At 46.6% G+C, this 18,815-nt stretch overlaps 1 protein-coding gene across 2 annotated transcripts in view; it reads left to right on the forward strand.

Moving 5' to 3' along the window:
- The window catches only part of OSTN (osteocrin), a 54,069-nt gene that overhangs the window by 28,396 nt on the left and 6,858 nt on the right, over positions 1-18,815 (forward strand). The window contains exons 3-4 of one of the 2 annotated variants that reach the window (XM_067466138.1): positions 3,051-3,271; positions 11,536-11,620. In XM_067466138.1, coding sequence (XP_067322239.1) covers positions 3,051-3,271; positions 11,536-11,620 — 306 coding nt within the window. Of the gene's footprint in view, positions 1-3,050; positions 3,272-11,535; positions 11,621-18,815 lie in introns of those variants that run through there. The other variant, XM_067466137.1, reaches the window with a different exon arrangement.

An 18,815-nucleotide genomic window follows, 5' to 3' on the forward strand; every position in this document is an offset into this window, starting at 1 on the left:
GCACTTTGAATTGTGCTCGGAAGCTAATCGGCAGCCAGTGGAGCTCGAGTAACAGCGGAGTGGTGTGCTCCCTGTACCCAGCACCCGTTAGTAGTCTGGCTGCCATGCGTTGTACTTGCTGCAGCTTCCGGGCAGTCTTCAGAGGCAACCCCACGTAGAGAGTGTTGCAGTAATCTTAAAAATATAAAAAAACTAGAATATCTATAAAAACAAGTCCTCAACGTCCCCTTACTGAAATCGTGATCCAATTGCATCATCAGACATTCCATAATTCATTTTTGTCTAATTATGCTCCAGTAGTAAAAAGCCTGCTCGAACAGCCAGGTCTTAACCATCTTGCAGAATGTTAGAAGGGAAGGAGCTGATCTTATATCTCTGGGGAAGGCGTTCCATAGCCGAGGGGCCACCACTGAGAAGGCCCTGTCTCTCATCCCCACCAAACGTGTTTGCGAGGAAGGCGGGATCGAGAGCAGGGCCTTCCCAGACGATCTTAAAGTCCTAGATGGTTCATAAAGAGAGATACGTTCAGATAGGTTAGCCAGACTGGAACTGTTTAGGGCTTTTTGTTCTTTGATTCTTGGATTACACAAGTTGATGTTTTATTCCTTGTCTTTGGATCATTCAAGCTCATGATTTTACCCTGCTCCTTGGATTTATGTTTATGCTTTAATCTTTGCATTGGAGACTTATCACTGGTTTTTGAGACTCCTTTTATCCTACTGTCACGTTGCCAGGGCTCTGCCTTATTTAGGTAGAGATGAACCAAACTCCCAGTTTTGTCAAACAGTTTAATTAAAACAGCATTTACTTGCTGGCTGTTTTAATAGACCAAAATATAAAACATAAAGATAGCACTCAGCCACAGAATAAACAAAAATGGATAGCAAAAGTTACACCGCAGTCGAAGGGTCCAGTCCAGTGGTCAAGCGCCAAGAGTTCAATCAACAAAGTCCAGGGATCAAGAGCCAATTCCGTAGTCAAAAGCCAGTCCAAAGGTTCAAGGTTCCAGAGTTCCAAGATTACAGGAGACAGGTCAGGATACCGAAAATCCAACAGACCTGGGGGAAAAACCAGCAGCATCCACCACCAAAATATGACAATACGTTTCTCCCAAAGATCAGTCCCAAGGTTAGCTTCTTAAATCCAGTAACACCCAGCTGCAACCTATCCCCTGCATACCTCCACCCTTAATTGCTTTTACCTGTAAACTGTTACTTACAAACTACTCAGCCCTTTAGAACCAAGACTTATATTAACCCTTCCTTCACCAACTGCCTGGTCTACCACCACCAACCACCATCAACTATAGAACATATGACACCTACCTATTTGGATTTTTTACTCTTTTACTGTGTGTGTGTTTTTTTTCAATAAACTGTTTATTTATACGTTTGGCTTCCCAGTGAGATCTTGAGCAAGGTGAATCCTAGCTGAGGCATAACAAGGAGATTCCACCTGAACATTAGGTAGAACTTCCTGACAGTAAGAAGAAGGGAATTCTCTGCCTCGGAATCCAGTAGAAGCTCCTTCCTTGGAGGCAATTAAACAGAGGCTGGATGGCCATCTGTTGAGGGTGCCTTGATTGTGCTTTTCCTTCATGGCCCACATGGTCTCTTTAGATGTAGCATATCTGGATTTCAGTAAGGCCTTCTTTGACAAGGTCCCCCATGACTTTTGGCAAGGAAACTAGTCCAATGTGGGCGAGGCAAAACTACGGTGAGGTGGATCTGGAATTGGTTAAATGGACAAACCCAGAGGGTGATTCTCCCCAAGGCTTCCTCTTCATCCTGGAAAAAGTGACGCAGGGTTCCATCCTGGGCCCAGTCTTGTTCAGGATCTTCATTAATGACTTAGATGAAGGGCTAGAAGGCAGGATCATCAAGTTTGCAGACCACACCAAATTGGGAGGGAGAGCCAAGACTCCAGAGGACAGGAGCAGGATTCAAAGGGATCCTGACAGATTAGAGAGATGATGGCACAAAACTAACAAAATGAAGTTCAAAAGTGACAAATGCAAGATACTCCACTTTGGCAGGAAAAATGAAATGCAAAGATATAAAATGGGGGACACCTGGCTCAAGAGCAGTACGTGTGAAAAAGATCTTGGAGTCCTCGTGGACAACAAGTTAAACATGAGCCAGGAATGTGATGTGGTGGCCAAAAAAGCCAATGGGATTTTGGCCTGCATCAATAGGAGCATAGTGTCTAGATCTAAGGAAGTAATGCTACCCCTCTATTCCGCTTTGGTTAGACCACACCTGGAATATTGTGTCCAATTCTGGGCACCACAATTCAAGAGAGATATTGACAATCTGGAATGTGTCCAGAGGAGGGCGACTCAAAGGATCAAGGGTCTGGAGAACAAGCCCTATGAGGAGTAGCTTAAGGAGCTGGGCATGTTTAGCCTGAAGAAGAGAAGGCTGAGAGGAGATATGATAGCCATGTATTAATATGTGAGAGGAAGCCACAGGGAGGAGGAGGGAGCAAGCTTGATTTCTGCTTCCTTGGAGACTAGGACGCAATGGAACAATGGCTTCAAACTAAAAGAGAGGAGATTCCATCTGAACATGAGGAAGAACTTCCTGGCTGTGAGAGCTGTTTAGCAGTGGAACTCTCTGCCCCGGAGTGTGGTGGAGGCTCCTTCTTTGGAAGCTTTTAAACAGAGGCTGGATGGCCATCTGTCAGGGGTGATTTGAATGCCATATTCCTGCTTCTTGGCAGGATGGGGTTGGACTGGATGGCCCATGAGGTCTTCCAACCCTTTGATTCCATGATGATTCTAAGAACTTCCTGACTATGAGAGCCATTCAGCAGTGGTACTGAGTGTGGTGGAGGCTCCTTCTTTGGAAGCTTTTAAACAGGGGCTGGGTGGCCATCTGTCAGGGGTGATTTGAATGCAATATTCCTGCTTGTTGGCAGAATGGGGTTGGACTGGATGATGGCCCATGAGGTCTCTTCCAACTCTTTGATTCTATGATTCTATGACTCTATTATTCTGTGATTCTATGAAGGCTCAAAGCTCTCCCATCCTGTTTCTTCTCCTTTTCCAGCCACGTTTGGACTCTTCCTTGCCTCTGGGACCTGGTCATTCTTCTCCCTCTGATGAAGATAAATCAGCCGCTGACCTGGCCGCCAAGCTCCTGCTCTTGGATGAACTGGTGTCCCTCGAAAATGATGTCATTGAGACCAAGAAGAAGAGGAGCTTCTCGGGGTTCGGTTCCCCTCTTGACCGGCTATCCATGGGGTCAATGGACCTGAAGACCAAGCAGAAGTGAGTGATGGAGAATACCTTGTCTGGGGTCTTTCAGAGGCATCTGGGTTGCTTCATTTCTTCTGCTGAAACAGGAATGAGACATTGGAAGTTGGAACCAGATGAGGCCACCATAGATGCACAAGGTCCCCATTGGGACATTAAACCTATCAGTCTCACAGCATATTGCTCATTATTTCAGCAAGAAGATTGGCATCATATTCTTGCAATGAAGTTAGTCAAATATAGGCTCGACAATGCACTTATTTGGTGGCTGGGGAACTGGTTGATGGACCGAACCAATAATAATAGTAGTAATAATAATAATAATAATAATAATAATACTTTATTTGTTGTTGTTGTTCATTCGTTCAGTCGTCTCCGACTCTTGGTGACCTCATGGACCATCCCACGCCAGAGCTCCCTGTCAGCCGTCACCACCCCCAGCTCCTTCAAGGTCAGTCCAGTCACTTCAAGGATGCCATCCATCCATCTTGCCCTTGGTCGGCCCCTCTTCCTTTTGCCTTCCACTTTCCCCAGCATCATTATCTTCTCTAGGTGACCTCATGGACCAGCCCACGCCAGAGCTCCCTGTCGGCCGTCCCCACCCCCAACTCCTTCAAGGTCAGTCCAGTCACTTCAAGGATGCCATCCATCCATCTTGCCCTTGGTTGGCCCCTCATCCTTTTGCCTTCCACTTTCCCCAGCATCATTGTCTTCTCTAGGTGACCTCATGGACCAGCCCACGCCAGAGCTCCCTGTCAGCCGTCACCACCCCCAGCTCCTTCAAGGTCAGTCCAGTCACTTCAAGGATGCCATCCATCCATCTTGCCCTTAGTTGGCCCCTCTTCCTTTTGCCTTCCACTTTCCCCAGCATCATTGTCTTCTCTAGGTGACCTCATGGACCAGCCCACGCCAGAGCTCCCTGTCAGCCGTCACCACCCCCAGCTCCTTCAAGGTCAGTCCAGTCACTTCAAGGATGCCATCCATCCATCTTGCCCTTGGTCGGCCCCTCTTCCTTTTGCCTTCCACTTTCCCCAGCATCATTCCCTTCTCTAGGCTTCGTACCCCGCTACCATCTCCCAAGGGACTCGGTGCAGCTTACACGAGGCCGAGCCCACAATACAACAATAAACAATAACAACAATAATACAAAACAATAAAACTGATAAGCAAAAATAAGCCAAACATTAACAATAACACATCGCGTTTAAAAACCTATGGCTGGGCCAAATGTAATAGTTATTTTTTTAAAAAAAAATAATGCTGGGCATGACAAGATGACATGTAACTGGGATGGAAATTTTGGAGAGGGAAGAAATGTGCAGACAATCTTAAATCATTAATTAAGTGAGTTTAGGGACATATTGCTGGGAGTTTCCTTAATTAGGGAAGGCACACTGAAACAACCACATTTTCAGGCTCCTCCTAAAGACTGCCAGAGTTGGAGCTTGCCTAATGTCCTTGGGGAGTGAGTTCCAGAGTCGAGGGGCCACCACCGAGAAGGCTCTCTCCCTCATCCCCACCAATCACGCTTGCGATGGAGGCGGGAGTGTGAGCAGGGCCTCTTCAGATGATCGAAGAGATTGTGTGGGTTCGTATACAGAGATGCGGTCACGCAGGTAGGCGGGTCCCAAACCGTTCAGGGTTTTGTAGGTGAGCACCTGCACCTTGAATTGGGACCGGTAAATGAACGGCAGCCAATGGAGCTCCTTAAACAGGAGGGATGATCGCTCTCTGTAAGGAGCTCCAGTTAACAACCTGGCCACCGCTCATTGAACCAGTTGAAATTTCCAGGCTGTTTTCAAGGGTAGCCCCATGTAGAGTGCATTACAGTAGTCCAATCTGGAGGCAACTAAGGCATGGACCACCCTGGCCAGATCCGCCTTCACGAGGTACGGTCACAGTTGGCGCACGTGTCTTAATGAGTCTTAACCCAAAGGATGCTTCTGTCCTTCTTCTGAAGAGAAGTAGCATGTTGGCAGTCACAAAGAGGGTTCAGTCCTGGAAACTTTGGGGGCTATTCAACCATTCTGTGCATGACTTGGACAATAGAACAGAAGACAAGCTTATCAAATGTGTGTTGTTGTTCATTCGTTCAGTCGTCTCCGACTCTTTGTGACCTCATGGACCAGCCCACGCCAGAGATCCCTGTCGGCCGTCACCACCCCCAGCTCCTTCAAGGTCAGTCCAGTCACTTCAAGGATGCCATCCATCCATCTTGCCCTTGGTCAGCCCCTCTTCCTTTTGCTGTCCACTTTCCCCAGCATCATTCCCTTCTCTAGGCTTTGCTGTCTCAAATGTGTAGATGCCACCAAATTAGGAAGGAGGGCTAATATCCCAGATCTCAGGATCAGGATCCAAAATGGCTTTCACAGGTTGGAGAGATAATTGTTCAAAACTAACCACATGCATTTCAAGAGGGAGAACTGCAAGGTACTCCAATCTATATAAATAAAAATGTAATGTTCGTTTGTGGGATTAACAGAACTAAAAATCCACTGGGGGAATTGGCACCACATTTGGACACGATACACATATCAACCCAATGTATGTCCTTCACTAAAAAAAAATGGGGGGAAAAAGCAGAAAGGACTTCTAAACTGCATGTCCTCAAAGGAGAAACTGCATACCCAGAAAGAGACCCATGGCCACGCTCCCTCCTCCTCGCAGGGAAACAGCCAGCCATTAAAGCATGAGGAGCCAGGTGCGCGGGCACAGCCACACACACACACATACACACACACAAGCGAGAGTGGGCACCATGGGAGTGGAGGTGGAGCTTGCCGCACAGAGGACCTTCCTTCTCTCTCTCACTCCCCTTCTTCCATCCCCTTCCTTCCTTCCTTCCTTCCTTCCTTCCTTCCTCCTTCCTTCCTTCCTTCCTTCCTCTCTTTCTTTTCTTTTCTTTCTTTCTTTCTTTCCTTCTTTCCCTTCCTTCCTATCCCTTCTTCCTTTCCTTCCTCCCTTCCTTTCCTCCTTCTTTCCCTTTCTTCATTTCCTTCCCTCCTTCCTTTCTTCACCCCTCTCCTTCCTTTCCCTCTTTCCTTCCTTCTTCCTATCCATCCTTCCTTCCTGTCCCTCCTTCTTTCTTTCACTTCCTTCCCTTCTTTCCCTCCCTCCCTCCCTTCTTCCTTCCTTCCTTCTTTCCTTCTTTCTATTTAAGATATAAATACAATATGAAATGGAAGGGACAGTCAAGAAGTAACGAGAGAAGGAGGGAAAGAGGGAAGGAATGAAGGAGGGAAAGGGGGAAGGAATGAAGGAGGGAAAGGGGGAAGGAAGGAAGGAAGGAAGGAAGGAAGGAAGGAAGGAAGGAAGGAAGGAGAGAAGGAGGGACGGAAAGAAGGAAGGAAGGAAGGAAGGAAAGAGAAGGAAGGAAGGAGAGAAGGAAATAAAAAAAGTGAAAGGAAAAAGAGAGGGAAGGAAGGAGAGGAGGAACAAAAGATAGGGAAGGAAGGAAGGAAGGAAGGAAGGAGAGAAGGAGGGACGGAAAGAAAGAAGGAAGGAAGGAAGGAAAGAGAAGGAAGGAAGGAGAGAAGGAAATGAAAAAGTGAAAGGAAAAAGAGAGGGAAGGAAGGAGAGGAGGAACAAAAGATAGGGAAGGAAGGAAGGAAGGAGAGAAGGAGGGACGGAAAGAAGGAAGGAAGGAAGGAAGGAAGGAAGGAAGGAAGGAAGGAAAGAGAAGGAAGGAGAGGGAAGGAAGGAGAGAAGGAAATAAAAAAGTGAAAGGAAAAAGAGAGGGAAGGAAGAAGAGGAGGAACAAAAGATAGGGAAGGAAGGAAGGAAGGAAGGAAGGAAGGAAGGAAGGAAGGAAGGAAGGAAGGAAGGATCTAACCAAAGAGCAAAGAAAAGGAAGAAAGAAACAGGTAGAGATAGAAGAAAGAAGAGAAATAGGGAAAGAAAAAGAGGGAAGGAAGGAAAGAGGGAAGGAAGGAGAGAAAAAGGAAGGGAAGGTTGGCCACAGTAACATGTGGTGGGTACAGTTAGTCTATATAAATAAAAATGCTATGTTCGTTTCTGGGATTAACATAACTCAAAAACCACTGGACGAATTGACACCAAATTGGGACATTGTACACCTAACAACCCAATGTATGTCCTTCACTCAAATAATTTTGATTTTGTCATTTGCGAGTTGTAGTTGCTGGAATTTATAGTTCACCTGCAATCAAAGAGCATTCTGAATTCCACCAATGATGGAAATGAACCAAATGTGGGACACAGAACTCCCATAAACAACAGAAAACCCTCGAAGGGTTTGGTGGCGTTGACCTTGAGTTTGGGAGTTGTAGTTCACCTACATCCAAAGAGCTGTGGACTGAAACAATGATGGGGCTGGACCAAACTTGGCATGAATAGTTAATATGCCCAAATATGAACACAGATGAAGTTTGGGGGAAATAGACCTTGACATTTGGGAGTTGTAGTTGCTGGGATTTATAGTTCACCTACAATCACAGGGCATTCTGAACCCCACCAACGATAGAATTGGGCCAAACCTCCCACACAGAACCCCCATATGGGCCACAGCAAGGCGTGGCAGGGGACGGCTAGTAAATAAATAAATAAGTAAATAAGTAATTAAAATACTGCACTTCCAGCACATTTTCCCCTTGGCCTTGCCAATCCTGCTGGCTTTACTATAAAATTGCTTGGATTTTGATTTTCAAATCGAGGCTGGACAGCCATCTGTCCAGAGTGTTTGATTGTTTGTTCTTTCAGGACAGAATGGAGCTTGAATGGATAGTGTTTGGGGAAGGGGGGGGAGTGCTCTTCCATCCCTATGGAAATGGCCTCATTGGGAAGGACTACATTACTAAAAAGTTGGGCATGGGAATTGTTTCAGTCATTGTGCAGCCAGTAAAGAACTTACCTCTGCAAAGCTAATGGCAATAACAGAAGTTATTAAAAACAATAAAAAGGGCTTCTATTCTTATGTCAGTAGAAAAAGGAAAAACAAGGAGGCGATAGGACCTCTTCGAGGAGAAGATGGGGCAATGCTGACAGGGGACAGGGAAAAGGCAGAACTACTTAATGCCTTCTTTGCCTCGGTCTTCTCACAAAAAGAGAGTCTTCAACCTCAGCAAGATGGAGTGGATGAGGGATTGGAGGACATCCAACCCCAAATTGGGAAAGAAGTCGTCCAGGAATACCTGGCCGCTCTTAATGAGTTCAAGTCCCCAGGGCCAGATCAACTACACCCCAGAGTATTGAAGGAACTAGCGGAAGTCATTTCGGAACCATTGGCAACCATCTTTGAGAGTTCTTGGAGAACGGGAGAAGTTCCAGCAGATTGGAGGAGGGCCAATGTGGTCCCAATCTTCAAGAAGGGAAAAAAGGATGACCCAAACAACTACCGTCCGGTCAGCCTCACGTCGATACCGGGCAAGATTCTGGAAAAGATTGTTAAGGAAGCGGTCTGCAAACACTTAGAAACAAATGCAGTCATCGCTAAGAGTCAACATGGATTTATCAAAAATAAGTCATGTCAGACTAATCTGATCTCTTTCTTCGATAGAGCTACAAGCTGGGTAGATGCGGGGAATGCCGTGGATGGAGCGTGTCTGGATTTCAGTAAGGCCTTCTTTGACAAGGTCCCCCACGACCTTCTGGCAAGGAAACTAGTCCAATGTGGGCGAGGCAAAACTACGGTGAGGTGGATCTGGAATTGGTTAAGTGGACGAACACAGAGAGTGCTCACCAATGCTTCCTCTTCATCTTGGAAAGAAGTGACGAGCGGAGTGCCACAAGCAGGGTGAGGTGGATCTGGATCTGGAATTGGTTAAATGGACGAACCCAGAGGGTGATTCTCCCCAAGGCTTCCTCCTCTTCATCCTGGAAAGAAGTGACAAGCGGAGTGCCACAAGCAGGGTTCCGTCCTGGGCCCGGTCCTATTCAACATCTTTATTAATGACTTGGATGAAGGGCTAGAAGGCAGGATCATCAACTTTGCAGATGACACCAAATTGGGAGGGAGAGCCAATAGTCCAGAGGTACCTTGCTGTATCTCCGGATGGCCACACGGGGGCAGTCCTCTTCTGCAAAAAAAAAAAATCCTGAATTTTCCTCTGTTATGATTTTTAGCAGAGGAACGAGAGACCAGATTGCCAATATCTGCTGGATAATGGAGAAAGGCAGGGAGTTTCAGAAAAACATCTACTTCTGCTTCATTGACTATTCTAAAGCCTTTGACTGTGTGGATCATCATAAATGGTGGCAAGTTCTTGGTGGGATGGGCATCCCAAGCCACCTTGTCTCTCTCCTGAGGAATCTGTACAAGGACCAAGGAGCCACAGTCAGAACTGACCACGGAACAACAGACTGGTTCAAGATTGGGAAAGGCGTCCGGCAAGGCTGCATCCTCTCACCCAACCTTTTTAACTTGTATGCAGAACACATCATGTGAGGATGTGCGGGGCTGGATGAATGCAAAGCTGGGGTGGAAATTGCTGGAAGAAACATTAACAATCTCAGATATGCAGATGACACCACTCTGATGGCCGAAAGCGAGGAGGAGCTGAGGAGCCTTCTAATCAAGGTGAAAGAAGAAAGCGCAAAAGCCGGGTTGCAGCTGAACATCAAAAAACCCAAGATTATGGCAACAAGAATGATTGACAACTGGAAAATAGAGGGAGTGGAGGCCGTGACAGACTTTGTATTTCTAGGTGCAAAGATGACGGCAGATGCAGACTGTGGCCAGGAAATCAGGAGACGCTTCCTTCTTGGGAGGAGAGCAATGTCCAGTCTCGACAAAATAGTCAAGAGTAGAGACATCAGACTGGCAACAGAGACACGCCTAGTCCAAGCCATGGTCTTCCCTGTAGTCACCTCCGGACCTTAGGGAAGGCTGAGCGAAGGAAGAGAGATGCTTTTGAACTGTGGTACTGGAGGAAAGTTCTGAGAGTGCCTTGGACTGCGAGAAGATCCAACCAGTCCATCCTCCAGGAAAGAAAGCCCGGCTGCTCACTGAAGGGAAGGAGACTAGAGGGAAAGAGGAAGTCCTTTGGCCACATCATGAGGAGACAGCAAAGCCTAGAAAAGACAATGATGCTGTGGAAAGTGGAAGGTAAAAGGAAGAGGGGCCGACCAAGGGCAAGATGGATGGACGGCATCCTTGAAGTGACTGGACTGACCTTGAAGGAGCTGGGGGTGGTGACGGCTGACAGGGAGCTCTGGCGTGGGCTGGTCCATGAGGTCACGAAGAGCTCCCTGTCAGCCGTCACCACCCCCAGCTCCTTCAAGGTCAGTCCAGTCACTTCAAGGATGCCATCCATCCACCTTGCCCTTGGTCGGCCCCTCTTCCTTTTGCCTTCCACTTTCCCCAGCATCATTGGCTTCTCTAAGCTTTCCTGTCTCCTCATGATGTGGCCAAAGGACTTCAGGGGTAAGAATAGCAGTATAGAAATACTGTATAAATAAATAATAGTTTCACAAGGTCTTGAGCTTTCTCTGCCAAAGAGTGCTGATGTTTCACACAAACTACAAATCCCACAGCATTGAGCCACAGCAGCTAAAGCTGTGTCAAACACCATTCATTCTACAGTGCAGATTATTTAATTGTGTGGTACTTACTTTGGAAGAAGTTGTTCTACTCCAGACATTTCATTTTTGTATCTGCCACAAACTATGTTGAATTGGATGAGTCTCTGAGATACTATTGAAAACCTAGATTAAAATGTGCTGCAGGATGTCCCACATACGCAGAACAATGGCTTCAAACTACAAGAAAGGAGATTCCATCTTAACATTAGGAAGAACTTCCTGACTGTAAGGGCGTGTTCAGCAGTGGAACTCTCTGCCCCGGAGTGTGGTAGAGGCTCCTTCTTTGGAAGCTTTTAAACAGAGACTGGATGGCCATCTGTTGGGGGTGCTTTGAATGCAATTTTCTTGCTTCTTGGCAGAATAGGGTTCTTACAACTCTAGGATTCTATAGTTCTATGAAAAACAAACTTTTTGCAGTTAAAAAAAAACTTTTCCCATGTTTATGATAGACTGTTACGAAATTACATTGTTAACCTAGGAACAAAAATTGTGTTACATAGTGCAAACCATCTGCAAGCTGATTATAAACAGACAGAAACCATCATTTGGCACAAGGGTGGTTTTGCACATTTCTTGTATTAAGATATTATAGACTCTTTAAGCTCAATATGGGATCTTAGCTTTTGTGCCATGGCAACAAATTTGCACAGACTACTATGGTAAAAAAGTGCATGCAAGACTGGGTTTCTTAAATCCAGATACTTTGACTGAGCAATCTCCATTTTCTTCCCAACTGGCAGGAAAGTTGTGGAAGTCCCCAAGAGGAGGTTCGGGATCCCGCTGGACCGGATCGGAGCAAACCGACTGAATAACTCCAAAGGTTAGTAGAAGGTGGTAAGACCAGATTGAAGGGTGGGTTGAGAGGAACCGGATCCATATTTGGCACAAACTACTGCCCAAATTGTCTTGATGAACCATCAATACAATAACGATCGTCTGATGGGGCCATGTTCTCGGTCTTACCACTTTCGCAATTGCGTCTGGCGGGAACGAGAGACAGGGCCTTTTCTGTGGTGGCCCCTCAGTATGGAACTCTCCCCCGATTGCGATCAGATCTGGAGCAATCTTTCAGGAGGCTGGTGAAATCCTGGCTATGGAAGGAAGCATTCCCAGAGTAATGGTAATGGTTGAAACCGGCTACAGAACAAAGTTATCGACCACACATACAGACTGAGTTGTACATGATTTTATCTTGGCGATTTGGCTAATTTGTAATTTTAATTTATATGTATTTTAACTCGTTATTATATGATGTTTTTAGATTGTACTATTAGCATTGAATCCTTGCTGTAAGCCAGTCTGAGTCCCTCTACGGAGGTTGAGAAGATCGGGATATAAAAGTTTTAAATAAATAAATAAATAAAATCATCTAGATCAGGCCTGGGTCAACTCTGTCCCTCTAGAGTTTTGGACTTCAATTCCCACAATGTCCAACAGTGAGTAGGATGTTAGGCATTGTGGGAGTCAAAGTCCAAAACACCTGGAGGGTCCAAGTTCGCCCAGATCTGATTTAGATCCCTGTTCCCCTTCAAAAATGGGTTCGTTCAAGGAGAGTAATGTGCATTTGATGTTTCCTTGCTACCTTTTATAAAGACATACTAATGTTTAAACCGAACACATCTACGCTGTGGAACGAATGCAATTTGGCACCACTTTAATTGCCATCGCTTTTTGCAATGCAATCCTGTGAGTTGTAGTTTCATGAGGCCTATAGTCTTCTCTGCCAATGAGTACTGGCATCTCACCAAACTACAAATCATAGAAGGTACCTCCTGTGAGGGTTGGTAAACGTGAATAAGCAGAATGAGCAGAAGCTTTACCACAATATTTAAACAGTATTTAAGATATACCCTGCAGTATAATAAACTCAGGTTTGTGAAACAAGTTACAGTATCTTTACTTTAGTTCAAAGGTTTAAACAGGGTAACAATGTATATTTCATTATCTTTGAATTTAGACAGAGATCAGAGGAATAAAATAGTCCTTTTAAATGGTTTTGTGCTTTATCCTTGCGAACCATTTCCCTACAGGAGTCTATTTGTTTGATTTCTTCTATGGTGATTTCTCCCTTTTTCCACTTCTTGTGCATGTCTCTTTTGAGTCATAGCACAGTTAGAAGTTCTTTGGACATCCATTCTGGCTTCTTTGCACTTGTCCTAATTTTTTTTGTTGGCACTGTTTGCAATTGCGCCAGGAGTATCTCACTCTTGAGAAACTCCCATCCATCCGTAACTCCTTTGTCTTTTAGTATCTGAGGCCACAGAATGCTGCTCAGTATTTCCTTCATTTTTCGGAAGGCAACTCTCCTAAAGTCCAAAATGCAGGTTTGATTTGTCTTAGTTTCAGCCTTCCTTTGTACCTCAAACTGCAGGAGCACATGGTCACTTACCCCCAAGGATCTGACCACTTCAACTGCATCGATCAGCTCCTTTGCATTTGTTAGAATGAGATCGAGAGTAGCCAACCCCCTTGTTGCCTCTTCTACCTTCTGGACCATGAAATTGTCTGCAAGGCAAGCAAGGAATTTGTTGGACTTTGTACTCTTGGCTGAATTTGTTTTCCAACAATATTGATCTACTCACATTTGCATGTTTTCGAACTGCTAGGTTCGCAGAAGCTGGGTGTAACAGCGGGAGTTTCCCTGCTCCCTAGATTCGAACCGGTGAACTTTTGGTTAGCAAGTTCAGCAACTCAGCAGTTACACCCACTGCACCATCGGGGGCTCTGGATAGGAAAGGTTCTTGGAGCTAACTGGCTTCACTGACCTATCCTCTAAAGAAAAAGAATGAGGAAAAATAACGAAATAGCTAGATCTACTATATCTTGCCTGCACAATGGCAAGATGCCTCCTCACTCTAGAGAAAACAAAATGGAAGAGCAAGGCCAAGATGGAGAACTGACCACATGGCCTCACCAGGGCAATAAAAATACCCTTATGTTTTCCCTGAAGAGATCACATTGCTAAGTATTCAAAGGGGGAGGAAATAGTGGCATGCAGGATGAGTAAGACAAACCCCCTTCTAAGCCCTTTCTTAAGATAAGCATGCTTGAGGAATGTGGGGAAGGAATCCTTCATTCTAATCTATCTAGTAGGCTTGTTTGATCCAAAAGAAAAAAGAAAAAGAAAAGATTCAAAACTTGTTTCGGATGTAGGGGGTGCTGGTGGTTTGATTCTAAAGTCAATTCTCATTTTCACAGAAATAAATGTTCAGAACTTTTCAAAACTTCCGAGATTTCCGAATTCTTTCGTTAATGGTTTGAAAGTGTTATTTCCTGTTTCATTGAGTGGTCTTTACTTTGAAAGTAGTTGTTTTACTCCATGAGCAGGGAAAAGCAAGCGGAGGAAATTCCTTCTCTGGCTTGAGGCAGAAGGAAAGCAAAGGGAGGAAATTCATCCTTCCCTGGTTTAAAGCTGGTGTCTCTGGCTTGAGACAGAAGTGGGGAAAGCAAAGGGAGGAAATTCATCCTTCCCTGGTTTAAAGCTGGTGTCTCTGGCTTGAGACAGAAGTGGGGAAAGCAAAGGGAGGAAATTCATCCTTCCCCGGTTTAAAGCTGGTATCTCTGGCTTGAGACAGAAGTGGGGAAAGCAAAGGGAGGAAATTCATCCTTCCCTGGTTTAAAGCTGGTGTCTCTGGCTTGAGACAGAAGTGGGGAAAGCAAAGGGAGGAAATTCATCCTTCCCCGGTTTAAAGCTGGTGTCTCTGGCTTGAGACAGAAGTGGGGAAAGCAAAGGGAGGAAATTCATCCTTCCCCGGTTAAAGCTGGTGTCTCTGGCTTGAGACAGAAGTGGGGAAAGCAAAGGGAGGAAATTCATCCTTCCCTGGTTTAAAGCTGGTGTCTCTGGCTTGAGACAGAAGTGGGGAAAGCAAAGGGAGGAAATTCATCCTTCCCTGGTTTAAAGCTGGTGTCTCTGGCTTGAGACAGAAGTGGGGAAAGCAAAGGGAGGAAATTCATCCTTCCCTGGTTTAAAGCTGGTGTCTCTGGCTTGAGACAGAAGTGGGGAAAGCAAAGGGAGGAAATTCATCCTTCCCTGGTTTAAAGCTGGTGTCTCTGGCTTGAGACAGAAGTGGGGAAAGCAAAGGGAGGAAATTCATCCTTCCCTGGTTTAAAGCTGGTGTCTCTGGCTTGAGACAGAAGTGGGGAAAGCAAAGGGAGGAAATTCATCCTTCCCCGGTTTAAAGCTGGTGTCTCTGGCTTGAGACAGAAGTGGGGAAAGCAAAGGGAGGAAATTCATCCTTCCCCGGTTTAAAGCTGGTGTCTCTGGCTTGAGACAGAAGTGGGGAAAGCAAAGGGAGGAAATTCATCCTTCCCCGGTTTAAAGCTGGTGTCTCTGGCTTGAGACAGAAGTGGGGAAAGCAAAGGGAGGAAATTCATCCTTCCCTGGTTTAAAGCTGGTGTCTCTGGCTTGAGACAGAAGTGGGGAAAGCAAAGGGAGGAAATTCATCCTTCCCTGGTTTAAAGCTGGTGTCTCTGGCTTGAGACAGAAGTGGGGAAAGCAAAGGGAGGAAATTCATCCTTCCCCGGTTTAAAGCTGGTGTCTCTGGCTTGAGACAGAAGTGGGGAAAGCAAAGGGAGGAAATTCATCCTTCCCCGGTTTAAAGCTGGTGTCTCTGGCTTGAGACAGAAGTGGGGAAAGCAAAGGGAGGAAATTCATCCTTCCCTGGTTTAAAGCTGGTGTCTCTGGCTTGAGACAGAAGTGGGGAAAGCAAAGGGAGGAAATTCATCCTTCCCCGGTTTAAAGCTGGTGTCTCTGGCTTGAGACAGAAGTGGGGAAAGCAAAGGGAGGAAATTCATCCTTCCCCGGTTTAAAGCTGGTGTCTCTGGCTTGAGACAGAAGTGGGGAAAGCAAAGGGAGGAAATTCATCCTTCCCCGGTTTAAAGCTGGTGTCTCTGGCTTGAGACAGAAGTGGGGAAAGCAAAGGGAGGAAATTCATCCTTCCCCGGTTTAAAGCTGGTGTCTCTGGCTTGAGACAGAAGTGGGGAAAGCAAAGGGAGGAAATTCATCCTTCCCCGGTTTAAAGCTGGTGTCTCTGGCTTGAGACAGAAGTGGGGAAAGCAAAGGGAGGAAATTCATCCTTCCCCGGTTTAAAGCTGGTGTCTCTGGCTTGAGACAGAAGTGGGGAAAGCAAAGGGAGGAAATTCATCCTTCCCTGGTTTAAAGCTGGTGTCTCTGGCTTGAGACAGAAGTGGGGAAAGCAAAGGGAGGAAATTCATCCTTCCCCGGTTTAAAGCTGGTGTCTCTGGCTTGAGACAGAAGTGGGGAAAGCAAAGGGAGGAAATTCATCCTTCCCCGGTTTAAAGCTGGTGTCTCTGGCTTGAGACAGAAGTGGGGAAAGCAAAGGGAGGAAATTCATCCTTCCCCGGTTTAAAGCTGGTGTCTCTGGCTTGAGACAGAAGTGGGGAAAGCAAAGGGAGGAAATTCATCCTTCCCCGGTTTAAAGCTGGTGTCTCTGGCTTGAGACAGAAGTGGGGAAAGCAAAGGGAGGAAATTCATCCTTCCCTGGTTTAAAGCTGGTGTCTCTGGCTTGAGACAGAAGTGGGGAAAGCAAAGGGAGGAAATTCATCCTTCCCCGGTTTAAAGCTGGTGTCTCTGGCTTGAGACAGAAGTGGGGAAAGCAAAGGGAGGAAATTCATCCTTCCCCGGTTTAAAGCTGGTGTCTCTGGCTTGAGACAGAAGTGGGGAAAGCAAAGGGAGGAAATTCATCCTTCCCTGGTTTAAAGCTGGTGTCTCTGGCTTGAGACAGAAGTGGGGAAAGCAAAGGGAGGAAATTCATCCTTCCCCGGTTTAAAGCTGGTGTCTCTGGCTTGAGACAGAAGTGGGGAAAGCAAAGGGAGGAAATTCATCCTTCCCCGGTTTAAAGCTGGTGTCTCTGGCTTGAGACAGAAGTGGGGAAAGCAAAGGGAGGAAATTCATCCTTCCCCGGTTTAAAGCTGGTGTCTCTGGCTTGAGACAGAAGTGGGGAAAGCAAAGGGAGGAAATTCATCCTTCCCCGGTTTAAAGCTGGTGTCTCTGGCTTGAGACAGAAGTGGGGAAAGCAAAGGGAGGAAATTCATCCTTCCCCGGTTTAAAGCTGGTGTCTCTGGCTTGAGACAGAAGTGGGGAAAGCAAAGGGAGGAAATTCATCCTTCCCCGGTTAAAGCTGGTGTCTCTGGCTTGAGACAGAAGTGGGGAAAGCAAAGGGAGGAAATTCATCCTTCCCCGGTTAAAGCTGGTGTCTCTGGCTTGAGACAGAAGTGGGGAAAGCAAAGGGAAGAAATTCATCCTTCCCCGGTTAAAGCTGGTGTCTCTGGCTTGAGACAGAAGTGGGGAAAGCAAAGGGAGGAAATTCATCCTTCCCCGGTTTAAAGCTGGTGTCTCTGGCTTGAGACAGAAGTGGGGAAAGCAAAGGGAGGAAATTCATCCTTCCCCGGTTAAAGCTGGTGTCTCTGGCTTGAGACAGAAGTGGGGAAAGCAAAGGGAAGAAATTCATCCTTCCCCGGTTAAAGCTGGTGTCTCTGGCTTGAGACAGAAGTGGGGAAAGCAAAGGGAGGAAATTCATCCTTCCCCGGTTAAAGCTGGTGTCTCTGGCTTGAGACAGAAGTGGGGAAAGCAAAGGGAGGAAATTCATCCTTCCCTGGTTTAAAGCTGGTGTCTCTGGCTTGAGACAGAAGTGGGGAAAGCAAAGGGAGGAAATTCATCCTTCCCCGGTTAAAGCTGGTGTCTCTGGCTTGAGACAGAAGTGGGGAAAGCAAAGGGAGGAAATTCATCCTTCCCCGGTTTAAAGCTGGTGTCTCTGGCTTGAGACAGAAGTGGGGAAAGCAAAGGGAGGAAATTCATCCTTCCCCGGTTTAAAGCTGGTGTCTCTGGCTTGAGACAGAAGTGGGGAAAGCAAAGGGAGGAAATTCACCCTTCCCCGGTTAAAGCTGGTGTCTCTGGCTTGAGACAGAAGTGGGGAAAGCAGAGGGAGGAAATTCATCCTTCCCCGGTTTAAAGCTGGTGTCTCTGGCTTGAGACAGAAGTGGGGAAAGCAAAGGGAGGAAATTCATCCTTCCCCGGTTTAAAGCTGGTGTCTCTGGCTTGAGACAGAAGTGGGGAAAGCAAAGGGAGGAAATTCATCCTTCCCCGGTTAAAGCTGGTGTCTCTGGCTTGAGACAGAAGTGGGGAAAGCAAAGGGAGGAAATTCATCCTTCCCCGGTTTAAAGCTGGTGTCTCTGGCTTGAGACAGAAGTGGGGAAAGCAAAGGGAGGAAATTCATCCTTCCCCGGTTTAAAGCTGGTGTCTCTGGCTTGAGACAGAAGTGGGGAAAGCAAAGGGAGGAAATTCATCCTTCCCCGGTTAAAGCTGGTGTCTCTGGCTTGAGACAGAAGTGGGGAAAGCAAAGGGAGGAAATTCATCCTTCCCCGGTTTAAAGCTGGTGTCTCTGGCTTGAGACAGAAGTGGGGAAAGCAAAGGGAGGAAATTCATCCTTCCCCGGTTAAAGCTGGTGTCTCTGGCTTGAGACAGAAGTGGGGAAAGCAAAGGGAAGAAATTCATCCTTCCCCGGTTAAAGCTGGTGTCTCTGGCTTGAGACAGAAGTGGGGAAAGCAAAGGGAGGAAATTCATCCTTCCCCGGTTAAAGCTGGTGTCTCTGGCTTGAGACAGAAGTGGGGAAAGCAAAGGGAGGAAATTCATCCTTCCCTGGTTTAAAGCTGGTGTCTCTGGCTTGAGACAGAAGTGGGGAAAGCAAAGGGAGGAAATTCATCCTTCCCCGGTTAAAGCTGGTGTCTCTGGCTTGAGACAGAAGTGGGGAAAGCAAAGGGAGGAAATTCATCCTTCCCCGGTTTAAAGCTGGTGTCTCTGGCTTGAGACAGAAGTGGGGAAAGCAAAGGGAGGAAATTCATCCTTCCCCGGTTTAAAGCTGGTGTCTCTGGCTTGAGACAGAAGTGGGGAAAGCAAAGGGAGGAAATTCACCCTTCCCCGGTTAAAGCTGGTGTCTCTGGCTTGAGACAGAAGTGGGGAAAGCAGAGGGAGGAAATTCATCCTTCCCCGGTTTAAAGCTGG

This window comes from Anolis sagrei, chromosome 3 (assembly GCF_037176765.1).
Source record: "Anolis sagrei isolate rAnoSag1 chromosome 3, rAnoSag1.mat, whole genome shotgun sequence".
Lineage (NCBI taxonomy): Eukaryota > Metazoa > Chordata > Lepidosauria > Squamata > Dactyloidae > Anolis > Anolis sagrei.